The sequence below is a fragment of the Cyprinodon tularosa genome, unplaced genomic scaffold (genome assembly GCF_016077235.1).
Source record: "Cyprinodon tularosa strain WSP-4 unplaced genomic scaffold, ASM1607723v1 ctg982, whole genome shotgun sequence".
Lineage (NCBI taxonomy): Eukaryota > Metazoa > Chordata > Actinopteri > Cyprinodontiformes > Cyprinodontidae > Cyprinodon > Cyprinodon tularosa.
The window spans coordinates 244333-263652 of record NW_024039765.1 but is presented as its reverse complement, the minus strand read 5'-3'; the positions used below and the strand labels follow the sequence as shown (position 1 = coordinate 263652).

General features: G+C 37.8%; 1 protein-coding gene across 3 annotated transcripts in view; it reads right to left on the bottom strand.

The window, feature by feature from the left end:
* LOC119777156 (diacylglycerol kinase beta-like) overlaps positions 1-19320 on the bottom strand; it is a 100386-nt gene that overhangs the window by 17032 nt on the left and 64034 nt on the right. For 2 of the 3 annotated variants that reach the window (XM_038275953.1, XM_038275955.1), the window contains exons 4-5: positions 11103-11123; positions 10524-10674 (exon numbers count right to left, since the gene is read on the bottom strand). In XM_038275953.1, the coding sequence (XP_038131881.1) occupies positions 10524-10674; positions 11103-11123 (172 nt within the window). The remainder of the gene's footprint in view (positions 1-10523; positions 10675-11102; positions 11124-19320) is intronic. The other variant, XM_038275954.1, reaches the window with a different exon arrangement.

Sequence of the window (19320 nt, the reverse complement as noted above, 5' to 3'; positions counted from 1 at the left end):
ATTGGAAACCAAGTTAAAAGACTTGGAGAACTTGCAAATCAAAAATAAACTTGATTATATTAATGCACAAATCCAAGAGACAAGGAGTAAAATTTTGGATATACATAAAAGAGAGGAAGAAAAAAACTACAAATTCCTAAAACAATCATTTTATGAAGCTGGGCCAAAGGCAACAAAACTACTAGCAAGAAAAGTTGACAAAAAGCAAATGATGCACTCAATTTGCTCCATAACTGACCCACAGACAGGAATAGCAGAAAACAGTTTGGATGGTATTGATAAAGCTTTTCAAACATATTATACAAGATCAAAGTAAAATAGAGGATGTCAAGGCATTCCTCAACTCATTGGACTTGCCAAGAATTGGAAAATGTCAGAAAAAAAGTTTAACTGAACACATCACTGAAAAGGAACTGAAAATGGCAATAAAAAAATAATAAATCACCCGGTACTGACGGTCTTCCAGGCGAATGGTATAAGACATTTGAAGAAGAACTATCCCCTGTATTACTAAAATCATTAAATTGGACATTAGGAAAAACGACAACACCGCCATCATGGTCTGAAGCAATTATAACAGTAATACCAAAAGAAGGAAAAAACTAAAATTTATGCAGTTCATTTAGACCAATCTCGATCCTTAACCAAGATTACAAACTATATGCATCTATCTTATCCAATAGGCTGAACGCGTTTGTCCCTGATCTGGTTGACGGTGACCAAACCGGGTTTGTCTCTGGCCGACAAACTAAGGATAATATCAGACGCTCACTTCACATAATTCATAATATTCAAACAAATAATCATTCAGCAGTAATAGCAAGCTTAGACGCGGAAAAGGCTTTTGATCGTGTGAATTGGGAGTACTTATTTCTAGTTTTGGAACGATTCGGTTTTTCAGATGTCGCAATCAACATTATTAAAACTTTATACTCGTCACCCACAGCTAGAATCAAGATAAACGGCCGCTTGACAGACACAATAAAGCTGGAGAGATCCACTCGACAAGGCTGCCCGCTCTCTCCAACTCTTTTTGCACTTTATATAGAACCTCTCGCCCAGGCAATTAGGGAGAACAATGATATTCATGGCATAGTAATAAATTCAAGAGAACATAAAATAGCACTGTATGCTGATGACATCCTCCTATATCTCGCGAACCCAGAGCAGTCCATTCTGGCCGTCCTAAAGGTACTAGACATATTTGGCAGCTACTCGGGATACAGACTTAATATGGATAAAACACAGATTATGTGTTTTAACTACTACCCATCGGGTGAGCTTAAAGGAAAATTCCGGTTTTTAACACTTTCAGCCCCTTTTCTGTAGTGTCCAGGATGAAATCGAATGATCGACACCAAAATTTTGACGATTGGTCCTGTCTCTGGTATTTGGCTCATGCAGAATCCCCCCCTGGCTGCTTCAGAATGACTTCCATAGTGCATGTCAGATAATGTCCTTAAAACAACCTTAAACGTTCTTTTTTTAAAATATGCTACTCACCGGGTCGTCAGCGCTGTTCAATGACGTTCCAAAAAAAGTTTCGTAAAGAAAAAACGTTCCTGTAGTGTTTTATTTAGCATTTTGTAAATCCCATTGAGTTCTGTTGGAATAGTCAATATCCCTCCGCCACCGGAAACGGAAATGGGGCCTGTTTACGCTTAGTTGTAGTCTTTTCGCAAGGCCCAAGTGTTTCTGCTTCACCCTGTGTACTCCGACGTCGAGGTGCTAACGTCTCTGTTAAACACTTTCAAAAACTCTGAAAATGGAATACGAAAGGTGGATTCTTGAGGAGGACATATTGGACTTTGAGTTTGACGGTAGAGGATACCGTCGCCAACTAGTGGTCTGGAGTGTGCAACGCTTCAGATTCGAACGGGAAGCGGAAGTTTATAAGCTGTTGTGATGTATCGGAAAAAATAGTTCTGGGATTTACAAAATGCTAAATAAAACAAGACAGGAACGGTTTTTCTTCACGAAACTTTTTTTGGAACATCACTGAACAGCGCTGACGACCCGGTGAGTAGCATATTTTAAAAAAAGAACATTTAAGGTTGTTTTAAGGACATTATTGGACATGCACTATGGAAGCCATTCTGAAGCAGCCAGGGGGGGATTCTGCATGAGCCAAATAGCAGAGACAGGACCAATTGTCAAAATTTTGGTGTCGATCATTCGATTTCATCCTGGACACTACAGAAAATGGGCTAAAAGTGTTAAAAACCGGAATTTTCCTTTAAAGATAAAATCCCTACTGACTGGTCTAAGAAAACAATCAAATACTTGGCTATATGGTTGAGATACCTTTTAAACGACCTGTACAAAAAAAACTTTGAAACTGTAAATAGGAGAATTAAACAAGACCTCACGCAGTGGTCGGGATCTATATTTGATTTTAATTCAAGAATTGAGGTAGTTAAGATGTCAGTATTACCTAGGTTATTATACTTATATATTTATTTGCCTATTAGAATCCCTCACTCTCAGTTTTGTGAGTGGGACAAATTGATATCTCGCTTTATTTGGAAGGGAAAAAAACCCAGGATTAGATACAGTACTCTTACAATCAGGAAAGAAAAAGGGGGGTTATCACTCCCAAATCTTTATGATTACTACCTTGCAGCCCAACTCAAAACAGTAGCACAGTGGTGTGACCATACTTACGAGGCTGGATGGAAAGATTTAGAAACCAAGTGTGGAAACATTCCAATACAAGCTCTGATTGGGGATCAGAAACTTGCAGTTGCATGCCGGAAAAAATTAGACCCCCTAGTGTCATTCACCCTTTTGACCTGGTTTGAAGTGGTGAAGAAACTAAACTTGGATAACCAGATACCAATTCTTAAATGAGCTGCCTATGACTCAGATTTCACCCCTAACCAATTAGATTCCAGTTTTAAAAGCTGGTCACAGAAAGGAATAACAGCTTATTGCAGGATACTGGACAAAAATACACTACCAAGCTTCCACACACTTCAACAAAAATATGGTTTAGGAAAAGGGGACTTCTTTAGATACTTGAAACTTAGACAATATTTTTTTTCAAACATATTAAAAGACTCCATCTCAGAAACTAACGAGATAATTCAATTGATTTCACAAGCTTACTCAAAGCCTGACAAGATTACCATCTCCAAACTTTATCAGGGATTGTTGAGATCCAGAGGAGTGTCAACAGATTACATTAGAAAAAGATGGGAGGATGAGTTGAAAACTGAAATATCACAAGAACAATGGGACAATATGTGTGAATCTGCTGCTTCAACCTCTTCCTCAAACTATTGGCGTGAGTTCAGTTTGAAAAATTTGCTGCCTTTCTTTAGGACACCGAAGCAGCAGTTTCATGGAAACCCGAATAATTCTAAATGCTGGAGAGGATGCGGGGATGAAGAGGCAAATCACTGTCATATTTTCTGGTCCTGCATAAAGATCAAGTCTTATTGGAAAGACGTTTTGGAGAAGGTTGAGACAATTTTGGATCTTAAACTTAAACAACCTACCATGTTCTCATTGCTCGGAGCTGTTCCTGAGAGTTTGAATATGAGTGACAAATATCTACTAAAAATCTACTAAAAATCAAGAAACTGATCACTCGAAAATGGCTACAACCTGACCCACCAACAATAAAGAACTGGCTGGAACTGGTGGAGGAAACCCACAAAATGGAAAAGTTAACATTTATGCTGAGACTGCAGTCGGATCTTTATAAAAAGAGACGGAGCAAATGGACTAGATTTCTAGAAAACAATAACTGATCAGGTCACTTGTACTGTCACTTCAAAAGCTGCTCAAAAATCCAAAGATTGAAATGTAAATTTGTTTGCTGTTTTCATCCTGTATCTTTTCATATTTATCAGAATGTAAGTAACTCTTCTTGTCGACAGTGGTTTTCGTTCTGTGTTCTGTATGTGATTGTTAAATGAAACGCATTCAATAAACATAAAGTATATAAAAAAATTAAAAAAAATCAAACATTTAAGTAAAAACTGTACATATGTATGTTAGGACTGAAAAATTTATTTTGTTTACTGGATAATAACGTATTATTAACGTAACATTTAGCAGATGAAAACTGTGATCCAATCTCAATTCGACTGCAGCATGGAGGGCATCACCTTCATTTTTAAGTCATGATTAAAACAGAAATGTAAAGACATAAATACGTTGAAGGTACAAATCTATGTCGGTTGCATTATGAGAAATGTATTCAGTGCAGGGGCCACAGCAGGGGCCAGGATCAGTTCTACGGGCCCTTGTTAAGAGCCGCCCATGATATAAGGTCAGGTATGATGCTCTACCAACAACACTGCAGCCGCTATGGTGACAAAATCTATTCTAAAAGATAGATTTTATGGTCTTGTATCTGAGGTGGATGAAGATGTTTAGAAGATGAATTGGACCAATCGGTTATAGATGCATCTGTTCCTCTCTTACAGCGGCCCCCACTCAGATTCAATGTTCTCAGTTAGAAACTCATTGGGAATTCAGCTGACTCTGTTCCCAAACAGCAGGCATCACTACTGAGAAAACAATACTGCTTATTCAGCTCCAGGAGTACTCTGCCTGGAAACAAAAGTCCCCTAAGCACACAGTGGTACACATCATTATAACTGCTTGTTTTCTAGATGCTTTTTAGATTTGATGCAGATCTGAAATATTTTTTAGATTATTTGACTTATTCCAGCCATACAGATGCTGCTGATCTTCTAGCTGTACCCCAAAATATAGCTCTACCATTTTGATCACTGCTGCACTTTATAAATGGAAATGCATCGAAAATTTGTCTATGTATACAAAATAACAAAGTTTTGTCTAAGTCTACCTTTGGCACACTGTTGCTCTATCTTTCTGCTGCTATAGGGTTAGACTGCTGGAGGACATAGGGACCAATTTTCATCATTCTATCTCTATTCTCCCACTCTGCAGAATCTGTTAGTTCAATCTCTAACGTTCTGCTCTCTCTGCTTTTTCTCATAGTAGCTTCATCTGGTCTGTTCCTGTTTGGCTGTGACTCCATCCTGGAGAGAAATATCAGCTGTGCTGCTGCCATCAACACCTTTGTTTATAGATGTTGGAGCTTGGCCTGTTTTCCAGTGTAGTCCTGTTTCTCTGACTGTGACTAACTGGATGTGCTCTCTTCATCCTCTGACATGGGAGCTGGCTCGGAGCTCGTCTGGCTGTGTGTTTCCTGGACTGGGCCGCCTTTTACATCTGCCTTTCACATCTATGCTTCTTTTTCTACCTCTGCTTCTGTCTCCTTGAACCCCAGTGGGTCTCAGCAGATGGCCGCTCACACTGAGCCTGGTTCTGCTGGAGGTTTATACCTGTTTTTCCTCTCCACTGTCGCTACAAGCATGCTTAGTGTGAGGGATTGCTGAAGAGTCAATGAGTCGATGCTATCGGCTGGTTTTCCACAGAAAACTTTAAACCAATCTAACTGTATGATCTGGTTGAATTCGCTCTGTAAAGTGCATTGAGATTACATGTGTTGTGAATTTCTAAATAAACTGTATTAAAAAGTACCAGAAATTTCCAAAAAAAGGGAGAGGATAGTGCACACCAAAACACTGCAGCCCTCTTCTGTGCAATCACTGATGTGGGAACTTAAATGATGTACAGGAATAAATAATTGAAGAATTACTGAGATTTCTTGTGCGTTCCCCTTTCTGTCACATTAACTTGTAATCAAACAAATACTTATGAGGAAAACCCCCTGATGTGCTTAAATACAAAATACAGCTTTAAACGATTTTATCTTTAGAGAAATTTTACCAAAACAATTTGACCTCATGTGAAAATATAAATAATATCCCATGATTTAAAGTAACATGGTGCATTTTTAGCCGTACCCTCCACGTTTAGCTCACCTGAAGGCTGGTGGCAGCCAGATCTGTTCCCGACCCATTCAGTAAACAGTCTGACTCTCTCAAGTTTCTCAGGTTTTTTTTTTTTTTTTGGAAGAGCATCCCTCATGGTGCATTTATATGCACTACACGATTTATACATTTTTTTCCAATATGTCTTAAATTAAACTAATGGTTGGATCAAACATTACACAGTTTTCAACCCGCTTGGCGCATTATTTACATCCCTTTGGCTCAGTTTCACTAGACTCACCTTGGCCTGATTATTGCCACACCTGCAGAATCACAGAATCCCTCGAAAATAGATGATAGAAGATGCAGTTTATAAAACATCAAAAAGCCACAACTCATGTTAGGATTTGAAGAAATGCAAAAAACAGATGATAAACAAGGTTATAAACATATATCAGTTTGGTTAGGGTTAGAAAGACATTTTTAGGCTTTGGAATACCAGTGAATCTCACTTAGACCCATTATCTAAAAGTAATAAAGTTATTATTAAAGTTTGTCAGATTCTGATATCTGTAAACTGACATTAAATGATCTGATTCTTCTCAGTAGCATTAAAGGGACAGTGTGTAACAAATCTGGCTTCTTTATTAGCAAGCTTTAATAAATATATATTCTTTGAAAGTCTAATCCCATGATATAAGAAACGAGAGCATTCACATAGACTAGAAGTATTAGTTCATAAGTACATAAGTGGTGGTGCACCCAATGAGAGGTTCTGTGTTGTGTCTGCATTTTTGATTAGAAAGCTGGAAAGAGGAGAAACTTGTTAGTTTGATTCGTGTTATTTGTATCTGGAAATGTGTTATCGGAGTCCGAAGAGTTAAATTCAAGCAAAAACAACTGTAGATCGTTCTATCTTCCACTGTGTGTCGCTATGGAGGAACATCAGTGCTTAATGTTGAGTGAAAGGCAAAAGAAAGAATAAAAAAAAACAAAAAAAAAAACACATATAGCTAGGGGGAAAAAAGAATTTTTTACCAGTTAGAGACCATTTATAAGGGAGTGGATTTCAAAACGGACATTGAGGTTGCAGACATTCTGCAGTCTGCGTTCTACAGTAATTCAATATAACAGGGACAGCTAATTTGTCAGCCCACCCAGAATAAGCTCAGATGCAACAGTTATTAGCTGCTGTTAATAGATGTCACTTAGTAGGTCTCACACGCTTAAAGAGAAGACGCAAGTCTCTCATGTGTAATTCATTTTGTGCACCACTAGATGGCGATACATCCTTAACTCTGTCCCTTTAATGACAGTGAAAGCAGTCTGGAAATTTAAAGGAAAAGTCCAAATACAGACTTCTGAAAGAACTTTAAGTAAGAAATTATTACATACTTTTATAATTTCATTTGGTTGACCATGTTGTTAAAGAACACTACTGCCACCTACTGGTTTGTGACGTCACGGTGCGGTATCGGCTGTTGATCAAGTCCCAGTGCTGTATCTGGTGTTTGTCACAACGCGCTATTATCCAAGTCATCTGGAAAACCTTCTTCTTCCAAATGTTGGCTACATATTACGGGTTTTTTCTCTGGCCAGAAGTTCGATGGCAAATCCTCCCTCTTCAAGTTGGCGATCCAACGACCAACCCGTCCGTGGAGGATCAGGAATCAGAAAGGTGGAATAACTCTTTTTTTTCACTTTTACCCGATGTATTCCAGCATCCAGCTGCCATGCACGTGGGCATTGTCAGTTTCACTATAGCTCTGGTGAATTTCAATGGTGAAGTCCTCTGGAAATCTTCAATAATTGTTGTTGATTGCAGATGTGTCTCAGCCTAGTAAAATAGCCCCTCCCGCCAGCGGTCAAAATTATTTTTGCCTGCGAGTTGGTCCAGCTTCCATCAATACCCCAGGCCCTAAATCTGACGGGCCAATCACAACGCAGGGATGCGTTTTGAACTTCTGGATGCAAAGTGGGCGGGGTTTTGAGAGTGTGACGAAAAAGCTGCAGGACGTTGGAGAAAGCACAACAGTAACATGCACTGCAGCAGCAGCAGCAATCAGTGGACCGCTCCACTGAAGGTTAAAAGTTCTCTTTCTGTTGCTGTTGTTCAATATAAGTATGTTTTAATATATTACTACTTTAAAGCGTCACTATATGGTCCATTTACAGATTTAATACGTAATTAAAAATAAATATTTCTCAAGTTGAGAGGACTGCGGCAACCAGTGGAGTTCCAAGGCTAACTGCAGTCAGGGCTAACCGCAGCCCGTCTGCAGCGGCCCTCTCTCGGCATAGTCTGGTGTGAAGGACTGATGGCGATTTTTGACTCAGCTTTGAAGGGATTAGACTTTGTGTTTTCGTTGAAACGTGAGCAGGAAGAGGCTCTACCCTTATCTATTTTTTAGAAGGACGTATTCTCCATTTTACCGACAGGCTGTTTGTTCACACTCCCCCACCAGCTTTCTGTTGCGCTTCCTACGTCACAGTCAGTTGCTCTCATTGGGTACGTTCTGTGAAAATGACATTGAAACTACGCACCATGTTTTCTTCTCATGTTCAGTGGTGCAAACATTTTGGAGTGATTTGCATAGGTGGATTAAACAACAACAATTTTCATTCCCAACCGTTATCTCCAGGGACTTTTCACTTTTGGTCTAATATTACAAAGTAAAACTGATGAGCTCTGTATTAATACGATTGTATGTCTAGCTAAATTTTTCATTCATAAAGGTAGAATTGTTTTTTTTAAAAGAGTTTAAGCTATATATAAAATCATTAAAGATTCTGAAAGGTCCTAAAGCACAAAAAATATATGCTACCCTAAAACGCTTCCCTACAGAAGTAAACAGCTAAAACAGAGACTGAATTCTCCCCTCATGTTATACTTTCTTATTTTCTTTTATTTATATTATTGTTTTTATTTTAAAATTATCTTTATAAATTTCTATTTTGTTTATTTATTGGGTTTTATGTCTTTGATGCTTATGTTAACAGTCCTCTATAGCAAGTCTATGTTATAGATATATTTCAATCTGTGTGAAGAGATGCTCCCCTGGCTAGATTTTCTATGTAACCTGATTTGAAGAAACGAACTCTATGCAGCCAAGTTTGTCTGTAAATTTTGAAGTTTTCGATTAAAAAAAAAAATTTAAAAAAAAAGTTGCTCTCATTGGTCAGAGCGTTGGCCAATAGGCACACACATGGTTTGGAAAATAACGGGTTGTTCTCATCAACAATCTCCCATTTAGTCTGGTTTACCAGGCTAGATGTGTTAGTAGTTCCCACTTTTCTGCACTTGTAAAGCGGGCAGAATGGCGCTAGGCTTACCGCACCGTGACGTCACTGCCGGAAGATGTCAGGAGGGAGGTGTTACTAAATTTGGGCAAAAATGGCCGCTCCCAGACTCTGTATTAGTGGCGAAAATTATTGTTTTTATTTTTCTACTGATTAATGCTAAATTCATTAAATCAAGGCGAATGTATTAGTTTTAGGTATAAATAATTTTATTTATTTATTTATTTTATTTATGTGTTTATTTGAACAGGGACAGTGCACATTAATAAACATTTCTGTAAATGAGCCAGTGTTAGCTAACTAGCTAATTTTCAACTGTAGTCCCTGGGCAAGGTTTAAAATGCCAACATAATAAAAACAACAACATTAAAAATTAGTGCAAACAATAAAATACATAGGTAGTAATCTACATAAAAGTTGGACATTGATCTGTAAAAAACAAAGACGTTATTATAAATATAACATTTAAAAAGCATTGATAAAAGTGCATCAGAGAGGCAGACAGAAGTTATTGATTACAGGTTTGATTCTCCTGTAACCATGCTTTTAACATGTTTTTGAAAGTTCTGTATGTGTCTGCATTGCGTATATGAGTTGGAATGGTGTTCCAGGACTGAGCTGCTCGCACTGAGAAGGCTGACTGACCAAATGAGCTTTTTCTCAGTGGGACTGTAAGGTTATTAGAAGAGACAGATCTGGTGAGTCTGCTACCTTGTGTGAAAAAAGCAGTAAGTGGTGGTGGAGCAAAGCCATGTAAAATTTTAAAGACCAGATTTGCATCATGAAATGTAACAAAATTTTCCCAGTTTAACAGGACATGTTTGTCCAGTATACTACAATGATGAAAACGAAAGGGTTTCCTGTCCAAAACCTTTAGAGCCTGCTTGTAGACAGACTGGATTGGTTTTAATGTTGTTTTACAGCCCTGTGACCAGCTGCTAAGACAGTATGTTAAATGAGGCATAATCATTGCGTTAAAAAACAATTTTGCTGCATCTGTGTTCAGATTATTTCTTATGTATCTGAAGTTTACAAGGTTGAGTTTGACTGTTTGAGTGACTTTCTTTACATGTTTTTTAAATGTGAAACTTGAATCCAGAATGAGTCCAAGATATTTATACTCTGACACTACTGTGATGGACTGGCCTGCAACAAACACATCTGGGTCTGAGCAGTTTGATACTCTTTTTGTATATAATGACTCATTGTTTATTCCGTGCTGACCGGACTTTTCCTTTAACAACTGGAATATGCAGAAACTCTTTGTCTGCAACTTGCCTCAGTCTTATCTTACTGGGGGAAAAACAATAAGCTCTTTGGGAAACAGATAAATTTTCTCTGAAAAACACAACATGCATATCAAGTTTTGGTTTGAAGATATCTCAAAAGGACAAAGCATCGGCGTACCCAGTAAGCTTGTTCCGGCCCGAGGCTGGTCTGGAGAACAGCGTCCCGTCTTGCTCTTAAAGGAGGTGAATAGATGCTGACACAGCTCCTCTGGAATATCATTTTCCAGGTAGGTGGCCATAAAGAGCTGGAAGCCCTCATAGTCAATCGGCTGATGGAGAAAAACAGAAAGGAGGAGATGTTAACAGAATCCTTGAGGTGATTTCATGAAAGAAGCTCACAGCGACACACAGGAGCATGTGGTGTAGGTAACTCTTCAAGTTGGTCGTCCAGTTACTACTTTCAACTCCTTAATGAACTTAAAAGTATAATTTAGGATTATTAGTGTGGCAAAGAAAATGACAGAAAACAGAGATGGCGAAATATGTAATTACAGTTAAAGTGAACAACCCCCCCCCTCGGAACAGATGGACGGTAGCACTGAACAAAAAAAAAAATGTCTTCATGTACAGTGGCCTACTCCCCTGTGACAGAGGCTGCACCATCTGTGACGGAGAAGACAGGGCGATGTCATGTTAGTGGACAGAATGTGCATGCAGTCACCACAGATCATGCAGAGAGTGCTGGGCTGAGGCTTACTTGGTTCAGAACATCTTGCATCTTTATAACAGTGAAGACAGGCAGAAGAAAGGGAAGGGGAGGAGAAGAGGGGTGCAGAACAAGAGAAGGGCGTTAGCTACTTCGTGTGTGGTGACATTTGGAGTGGAGATAAGTGTGGTGCTGACCGTGCCGAAAAGGGCATCACACATTACACTTAGAGACAGCGCACTTATGTGTCACTTCATTTTCTTTGGAATGAGGGGTTACTCAAACGAACAACAAGAAAAAGCTTCTGTATTTCAATTAAAGGTGTAAAGTTATGGAACAACTTAAATGAAGATTTAAAACAAAGCAATAGTTTAATACAATTCAAAAGAAAATATAAGGAGGTCATTTTCAATAGAGATAGACATATGAGTGAGAGAAAGCAAAAATGTGTGTATTAAAGATAACTTGGTGTAAGGGTTTAGAAAGACAAACCAGCATAAAAAGGGAAATGTTTAGGTAAATACTTTCACTTGACTTTGATTTTTTTAATAACAGTAGGACTGGAAGTTTTTCAAGTGTTTAGGGGGTAGGAGTTAATAAGTTTTCACTTCTTCCTACCCCATTTTGAGCATGATATGTTAACTGAAACAAATATCTGTATTTTTCTCTTCTTTTTTATGCGCTTCTTGTTACTGTGCACTATTTTATTTTTATATTTGTATCATGTTCGAATAAATTTCAATCAATAAAAATTTCAATCAATAATGACAACTTTTTAGGGAAACAAACATGGCTAATTCTTTCCTCTGTTTAGTTTTTGGAGACTGTGACAACTGAAAACGTATAGAAACATTTAGAGATATTGCAGGAAAAACAAGTGTAGGAAAATAGGGAGCGATGATAATCAAGCAAAGGAGGATATGGCAGCTTATATAATGAAGCTTATGCCTGGTGAGGATGTAGCTGAGGGAGAAGGAGAGCAATCAGGCTGACCAGCTAACATGATCAGAGCTGAAAAGAGAAATCAAACTAAAGGAACCGTTTGAAAACAGGTGTAATTTCAAATGTACCAAGAAAAGAACACAAAAAAGGACCATGGAGGAGCATACAAATGGTCAGATAAGGCAATGGAGATATGATGGCACATTTTCTTTTACATTACATCAATAACCATGTAATAACATAGCAAGTTACACTACATTACCAAGTAACAAGAAAAACTTTCTGGAGAATTTTTGGTAAGTGATGTGCTTCAAATTTCAGGAAGACGAGCTAAAGTGTGACCTCTTAAATTTCAAACAGCTATTACCAGGGAACTGATTCATTTCACCGATAGCAATTAATTAATGTTATCTAGAAAAATGCAGTTTTTTACTTGGCATATAACAGAAAACCTACACTAGAAAAAATCAAAATCTAGCCGAGTCATTTTTTTCTTAAAATAAGTGCATTTGCTCTTGGATTAAGGTAGTAAAAGAGACATCTTGCCAATCGAACAAGGCAATTTACAGTTAGAATAAGAAAACAGAATAGCATTGTTTAATTTCAAGTGCACATTATCTAATTATCTTATTTATCAGAGTAAAAATATTAATTTCATTGGCAAACTATCTCATTTACCTACTCAAATTAAGGGGAAATACACGTAATTCAAGACATTTTTACTTATTTCTAGATCTTTTTTCCAGTGTAGAAGACGGCAGGCCAATCTTCTTTACTAAACTCTTATTTATATGTAACTTGAGTTCAGTTTTATAATGCTTTAGTTACTTGATCACAAGTTACAATTTACTTTGTAATACAAATTGTTATATAGTAACCTAATGGCAGGGGTGTCAAAAGTTCACACATTTGTTACTTAAGAAGTATAGATACTGCAGTTTAAAAACACTCTGATAAAGTATCAAAGTATGAACTCTTTACTCAAGTAAAAGTGAAAAAGTATGTTCTCCAAAAACTACTTAAAGTATAAAAGTATAAAGTAACCTTTAAAAAAAAAAAACACCCAGATGCCACTATATGAATTGAAAGCTCAATTTTTCGACAATTTTTAAAAATTCTCTGAGATAGGGCCAAGGATGAGAGAGGTCTTGTTGGTCTCCGTCTCCCGATACGCTCTCGCCTGTGTCCGACCTTTCAGACATTTCAGCATCTTTTTCTGAATCCCACATTGTAGCATGGCATAGACAATTCACGTTAGCAGTTTGAAGAACACCTGCTTGCTTCTGATGATTTCCTTTAGCTAACCAATGAGTGTTTGCGTTCTATGACTCATCCAATCACACTAGTTTTCACTAGATGTGGGTGGAGCCAATGATCTGCATTGGATGGAGCACATGACGGGAAATAAAGATTTAGAAACATTAAACCGAAGCCAAGAGTAACGACTAACGTTTGTTTTAGAAATGTAAGGAAAAGAAAGTACAGATACTGGTGTGAAAATGCAACGAGTAGAAGTCAGAAGAAGGAGGAAAAATAAGTAATGAAGTATAGATACCTAAAAAGTGTACTTAAGTACAGTAACAAAGTATTTGTACTTAGTTACTTGACACCTCTGCCTAATGGTAATTACCCACCAAAACTCTCCACTGTTACATAGTAACATACAATTGTAATAATTACATACAGTTAATTACTTTGAAATTATATATACGGTGGCCCTGAAGTGCAAACTGCAGCTATCTAAAAGCGCAACTACATTAAGTAAAACAAAACTACATAAAACAAAGCGCTTTGCTTTATGTAGTTGCGATTTCCTTAATGTAGTTGCGCTTTTAGATTTGTAGCTGCAGTTTGCACTTCAGGGCCACCGTATATATACCTTAATTTTGGGGTAATTACCAAATAAATGTTTTCTTGTTACCAAGAAATATAGTGTGACTTGTTATGTTATAAACATGTTATTACATAGTTATGTGTAGAAAGCGTTGCCAATATAATGATAACGGGCACAGAAAAACAACAAAAATGAAAAATAGGAAACAAATCAGAATTTTATGGTCTGAAACCATTAGAACTCTAATCAGAATCAGAATCAAATTATTGCCAAGTAGGTTTGCACTTACAAGGAATTTGACTTAGTGTTGTTGGTGCAGACAAAAAATAAAATAAATAAAAAAAAAAAAAAAAAAAAAATAAAATAAAAAAAAATAAAATAATTAGTGTGTTAAAGAAGGCTGTGCACCATAAGACTTGAGGTTGGATCAAACTGAGGCATACCATATTACTCAGTGGAGCTATGCAATGTGCCTTCACTGGTAAAGACGGTCATTATGACGGTCTAATGACGGTCATAAAGACGACTTTCATATGCTGCTACCATGACGATGATCTAATTCTAGTTCCCGCAGTCTTCTTGTTAATAAAATTCCTAAAACTAAAGATTCCCCCTAAGCAACACACCTTATTAAAGTAGAGGTTACAAATGTTAGGTCTACAACTCCTGAATATAGCCCCGCCCCCCCCCCCCCCCCCCCCCCCCCCCCCAAAACACCAGACGTCATATAAATGTTTATTTTTTGGCTAAATCTGGTCCGTCCATCATAGTCTAGATATAGTCCAAAAAATAAATGTTTAAAATTGGGCTGTGTTTGGTCGGTCTTATTTTTGTCCATCTTTAGTCCAATAATAGACCATTTGAAAATAAGTTGCAAGCCCAGTTTTTAGCGTCCTTTCAGGCTGAAACAAAGTTTCTTCCCCACTGCCATTAGACTGCTGAATGTTGTGTAAAATGGGTTATTTTATTTATAAAAAACAAAAAACACAAAATTAATGTTAGAACTGTAAATATAGTCAGTTGTTTATATTGCTATTTTTTTATGCATTTGTTAATGTTTTCAAGGCTGCACTTTAAAAAATGAAATTGTCTAGAGCTGTTTTAAACAAAATGTCTTTTTCTTTACACTCATGTATACAAAATGACAAAAAAATCTGTCTAAGTCTAAAGGCTGATTTATACTTCGAAACTAGGTCGTCTGCGTAGGTGTCACAGTGAACAAAAAGACGTCCCCTCCCCCACCACCGCAGACAGGAGGCTGGCTTGTTTTGTTTTTACGACCGAAATTGCGGAAAACGACTCGTGAAGTTGGACCCGCTAGAAGAGCGAGGTGTGCGAGAACGCTGGGACCCTTTTTCTACCTGGATCCTCGCTCTTTTTCGCCCTCATGTCCTTCTGTTGTCGGACAAAACTCGCCCCCACTCCCTCACCTCCTCGGCCATATCTAGACCCACAGCGTGTAGCACAGACCACGCTTCAATACTTAGCAGAAATCAAAAATGTCTGCATCAAGCTCACTGCGACACACTGCTGCAAGACGATAACCAGCCCTTAGGTCTAAGTCTAGTAATGGTGTGTAGTTAGTTTCTATTAGGGGTGGAACGGTTCACAAAATCCATGGTTCGGTTCGGTTCACGGTTTCGTGGTCATGGTTTTCGGTTCGGTATATGTTTATTGTTACACCGAAAAATAAAAAAAATTATAAAAATTAATGAAAAACTTTTTTAAATGAAATTAATTTAAAAAATCCAAAAAAAATTAATGAATTGTAATTATTTTCAATGATTCGCGGAAACTCTGGATCATTTCCGCATTTTTTGCTGCTTTGAATTTAATCATCTGGCGCATGCCCTCTACGATCTCCAAGGGACTCAGAGCAGAGCGGACGAGAGCCACAGCGGAGGCTGTAGGCTTTGCTTTGAGCAGCCGGTCTGGAGCGCAGCGGAGCGGAGCGCTGACGGAGTATGTGGGATTTCAGGGTTAGCATGACATGTTGGTCATGTTGCTGTTAGCATAAACAAAACGTGTTGCACAATGCTTGCACACTGTTGCACTTTTATCCACAGCTTTCTTTCCGCCGTCATCGTAGGTCACTCTAAATGCAAAGCGGTCCCATACAGCAGACCTATAAAGTGCTGCTGGCGCGTCTTCCAACTCCTGTTCTTTCCCACTCGCCATACCCACACAATTCTCCACAACAACTGATTTTTTTCTGCTACACCCGGCTACGCTGCTTCGCTTCTTCTTCTTCTTGTTTACTACTGGTGGTTGGCTTTGGTCGCAGTACCGCCACCATCTGCTCTGGAGTGTAAACGCTTCGCCTATGAGAAAAAGGAGCAGCGCATGAACCGAACGCAACACACGCGAACCGAACCGAGACAGTCGAACCGAACGGTTCAGACGGTTTTCATAAACCGTTCCATCCCTAATTTCTATCCCTCGCCGATCCTTGTTTTCCCCTGATCTTTAGTTATTTAGTATTTTGGACGTTGTTAGGGTAATTAGCATTGATGATGTGTGAGTTTATTAAACCCCAATATTACTTGCCTGTTGCATGTCAGAACTGATGTTTTCCCCAATAGTTTATCTAATTAGGACAGTTCCTCTGTCCGGATATACAGTTATAATCTTCATTCTGTTTGTGGCAAAGATTTAGGAATGGAATGAAAGCGGTTTCCTTCAGCTCAGAACAAAGTGTAATATTGTGATAAGGCTGGAGCCATGGATGCAGTGTTGTGGTCAAGAGCACCTAACCCGAGACCAAGACAAGGCCAAGACCAAGACCAGAGTGTGTGGAGACCGAGACAAGACCAAGACTTTTAGGGTCCGAGACCAAGTCAAGACCAAGACCAGCGCCAGTATGTGACAATAAAATGTGAAACATGATCAAAATCACAAACATTGATCTAAAAGACCCACATTCACATAAAAACACCTAGATATTTAACACACAGAACTGGACTAAACATTAACATCTTTATTTAGTACTTCTGTGTAGTAATCACAGAATTTCAAACAATTAATCAAAGTCGATCAAAATTGTATTTTCTCTGCCGTTCATGAACAGTACATACATTTATGTTGTTTTTAAATGTGCTATTTAAAGAAAATGTGCAAAATTCTGTAAAATGTGTAAAACTGAAAAAAAGCCAATAATTTCTCTTGTTTCTCTCTCATATACAGATTAAAGCTATATTATATAACTTTTCTTAAATAAATCTATATCTGTCACCAAGTTGTGAAATATGTTATGAGACAGATAATTTGTTGAAAAAAATAGATTGATCTCCTTCACTGCATTTACCAATCAGACAGGTTATTGCTTGGATTTGAATCCAAGCATCCAATAAAAAGAAGGATCTTAAACAAACTAATAATATTCTGATGAATAGCGTTATTTCCACAGTTGTGGTCTTCACCGGTCTTGAAATAAAATGCCGAGTCCTCACACTGCAAAAACGTTCTGAAAATTAGTAAAAATGTCTTTAAACAAGTGTATTTACCTTAAATCTGAGTAGGAAAATAAGATGATCTGCCAATGGAATGAGCATTTTTACCCTTAAAATAAGACAAATTTGATATTATGCGCTTGAAGTAAGAGACTATAGTCTTTTTTTCTTATTTTAAATGTAAATTGTCTTATTCCACTGGCAAAGAGTCTTAGTTACCTGCTCAATTCAAGAAGAAATGCACTTGTTTTAAGAAAAATGTACTTACTTAGATTTACATTTTTTGCAGTGCAGCGCCCGAGACCGAGACAAGACCGAGACCAGATGCGGTCAAGTCTCCATCAAAAAATGGTCTTGAGACCAAGACCGATCTCCAGTACTACAACACTGCATGGATGTCTCCTCATCTGCAAACATGTATGATATAATAATGTGATGATGTGGCAGACTGGAGTTGTATAAAATGCTTCTTTAACTGTTAATCGGGGCCACTTCCCGAGAAGTGAGCCCGGTTGGTAAGAACCTGTTGTCATGTTTCATAGTTATTTAATATATCTCTTTTCAGGAAAATTAACTGGAGAGAGGAAAGAGCTTTCCTTTAACAGTGTGGAACAGTGGCAGATCTAGGGGGCGGCTACTTGGGCTGCAGCCCCGGATGTTTCCCCTAGAGCCCCGGATCTCGCTTCTGAGCTGATCTGAGTAAAATATGCAGTACTGGATTTCACCAGATGGTGGCAGCAAAGACAGGAAAGCAGCCCGTAGCATTCCAGTGCAGAAGAAGAAGTTCTCACCAATGGCTGTTGCTAAACAGACTGATGTTCCAGGGATGTGAAACTCTGACTGACTTCCAGACGTTGTTTGTCCCGGTGGTGTATGAAATTCTGTTCCCCTTATTTCGGGAATCGCATTGAAGCCAGAGAGGCGGACATGGCGGATGGGACCATTTTCACAACGCGTCTGATCGATTTCTCGCTAAAATCAGCTATAATCATGTCACGGTTACAACATCCAGTTTATTATTAAACACCAAGTTATTTTAAACACCAAGAAAATCGTCTTTTTCCAACTTCTGTCACTTAAACCTGACAGTAATAAAAGTCAGTCACCAAACACAGTTTTCCAACAAGTAGTGAGTATTTATCATTTTTCATTGCTGATATCAGAGGATGGAAACTGGCTGATAGCAAAAAAAAAAATATTCCTGAAAAGATGAGAGTGTAGACTTTCTGATTTATCCCGTTCTAATGTAAAATATGACAGATTACTGGATTAAGGACATTCCCAGTATACTACATGATATCACACAAACAATTTTTGAGAATCTGGAAACAGATGCTTTTTACTTCCCAAAGATATGGGAGGAGGAGAGACTTGATGTTTCAGCTGCCTGAAATAATCTGTTCCTCCTCCATAACATGGGAAGAAATTAATTTACCTGCACATTTTTAACTGTGTTTATTCCTCTTCATCAACAACAAATCCTCTGGATTTAGTGACATTTGATCATTATTTGCCAAAGTTATGAGGGGTGAATCTTATATTTTAGCCCCCTGATAGAATTCGTTCCCCCATTGATTATCTTTATGAAATATATTTTCTGTTTAAATGTTTATCTAACAATTCATAAATATTCCACAAAAAAAAAAGTTCAAACCAAAACCACTGGACATTGTTTTCCAAGTTTGAAGATGTTTCTCAATTCCAAATGTCTGGAGCAATGCTATTGCAGACATTTGGAATTGATAATTAAAATACATGAAATAAAGATAATCCAACAACTATTTTGGATTTAAAAATATAAAATAATAAATGTTTTAAACATAATATATGAACAATAATGACAGTTTCACTGGATTTGTTTATTTTTTTCCCATGTTATGGGGAAACGGATTCTATCAGGCGGCTAAAATATATGATTTCCCTCTGATAACTTTGGCAAATAATGATCAAATGTGACCAAATCCACAGAGTTTGCTGTTGATGAAGAGAGGGATAAACACAGTTAAAGACTTGCAGGTGAATTCATTTCTTCCCATGTAATGGA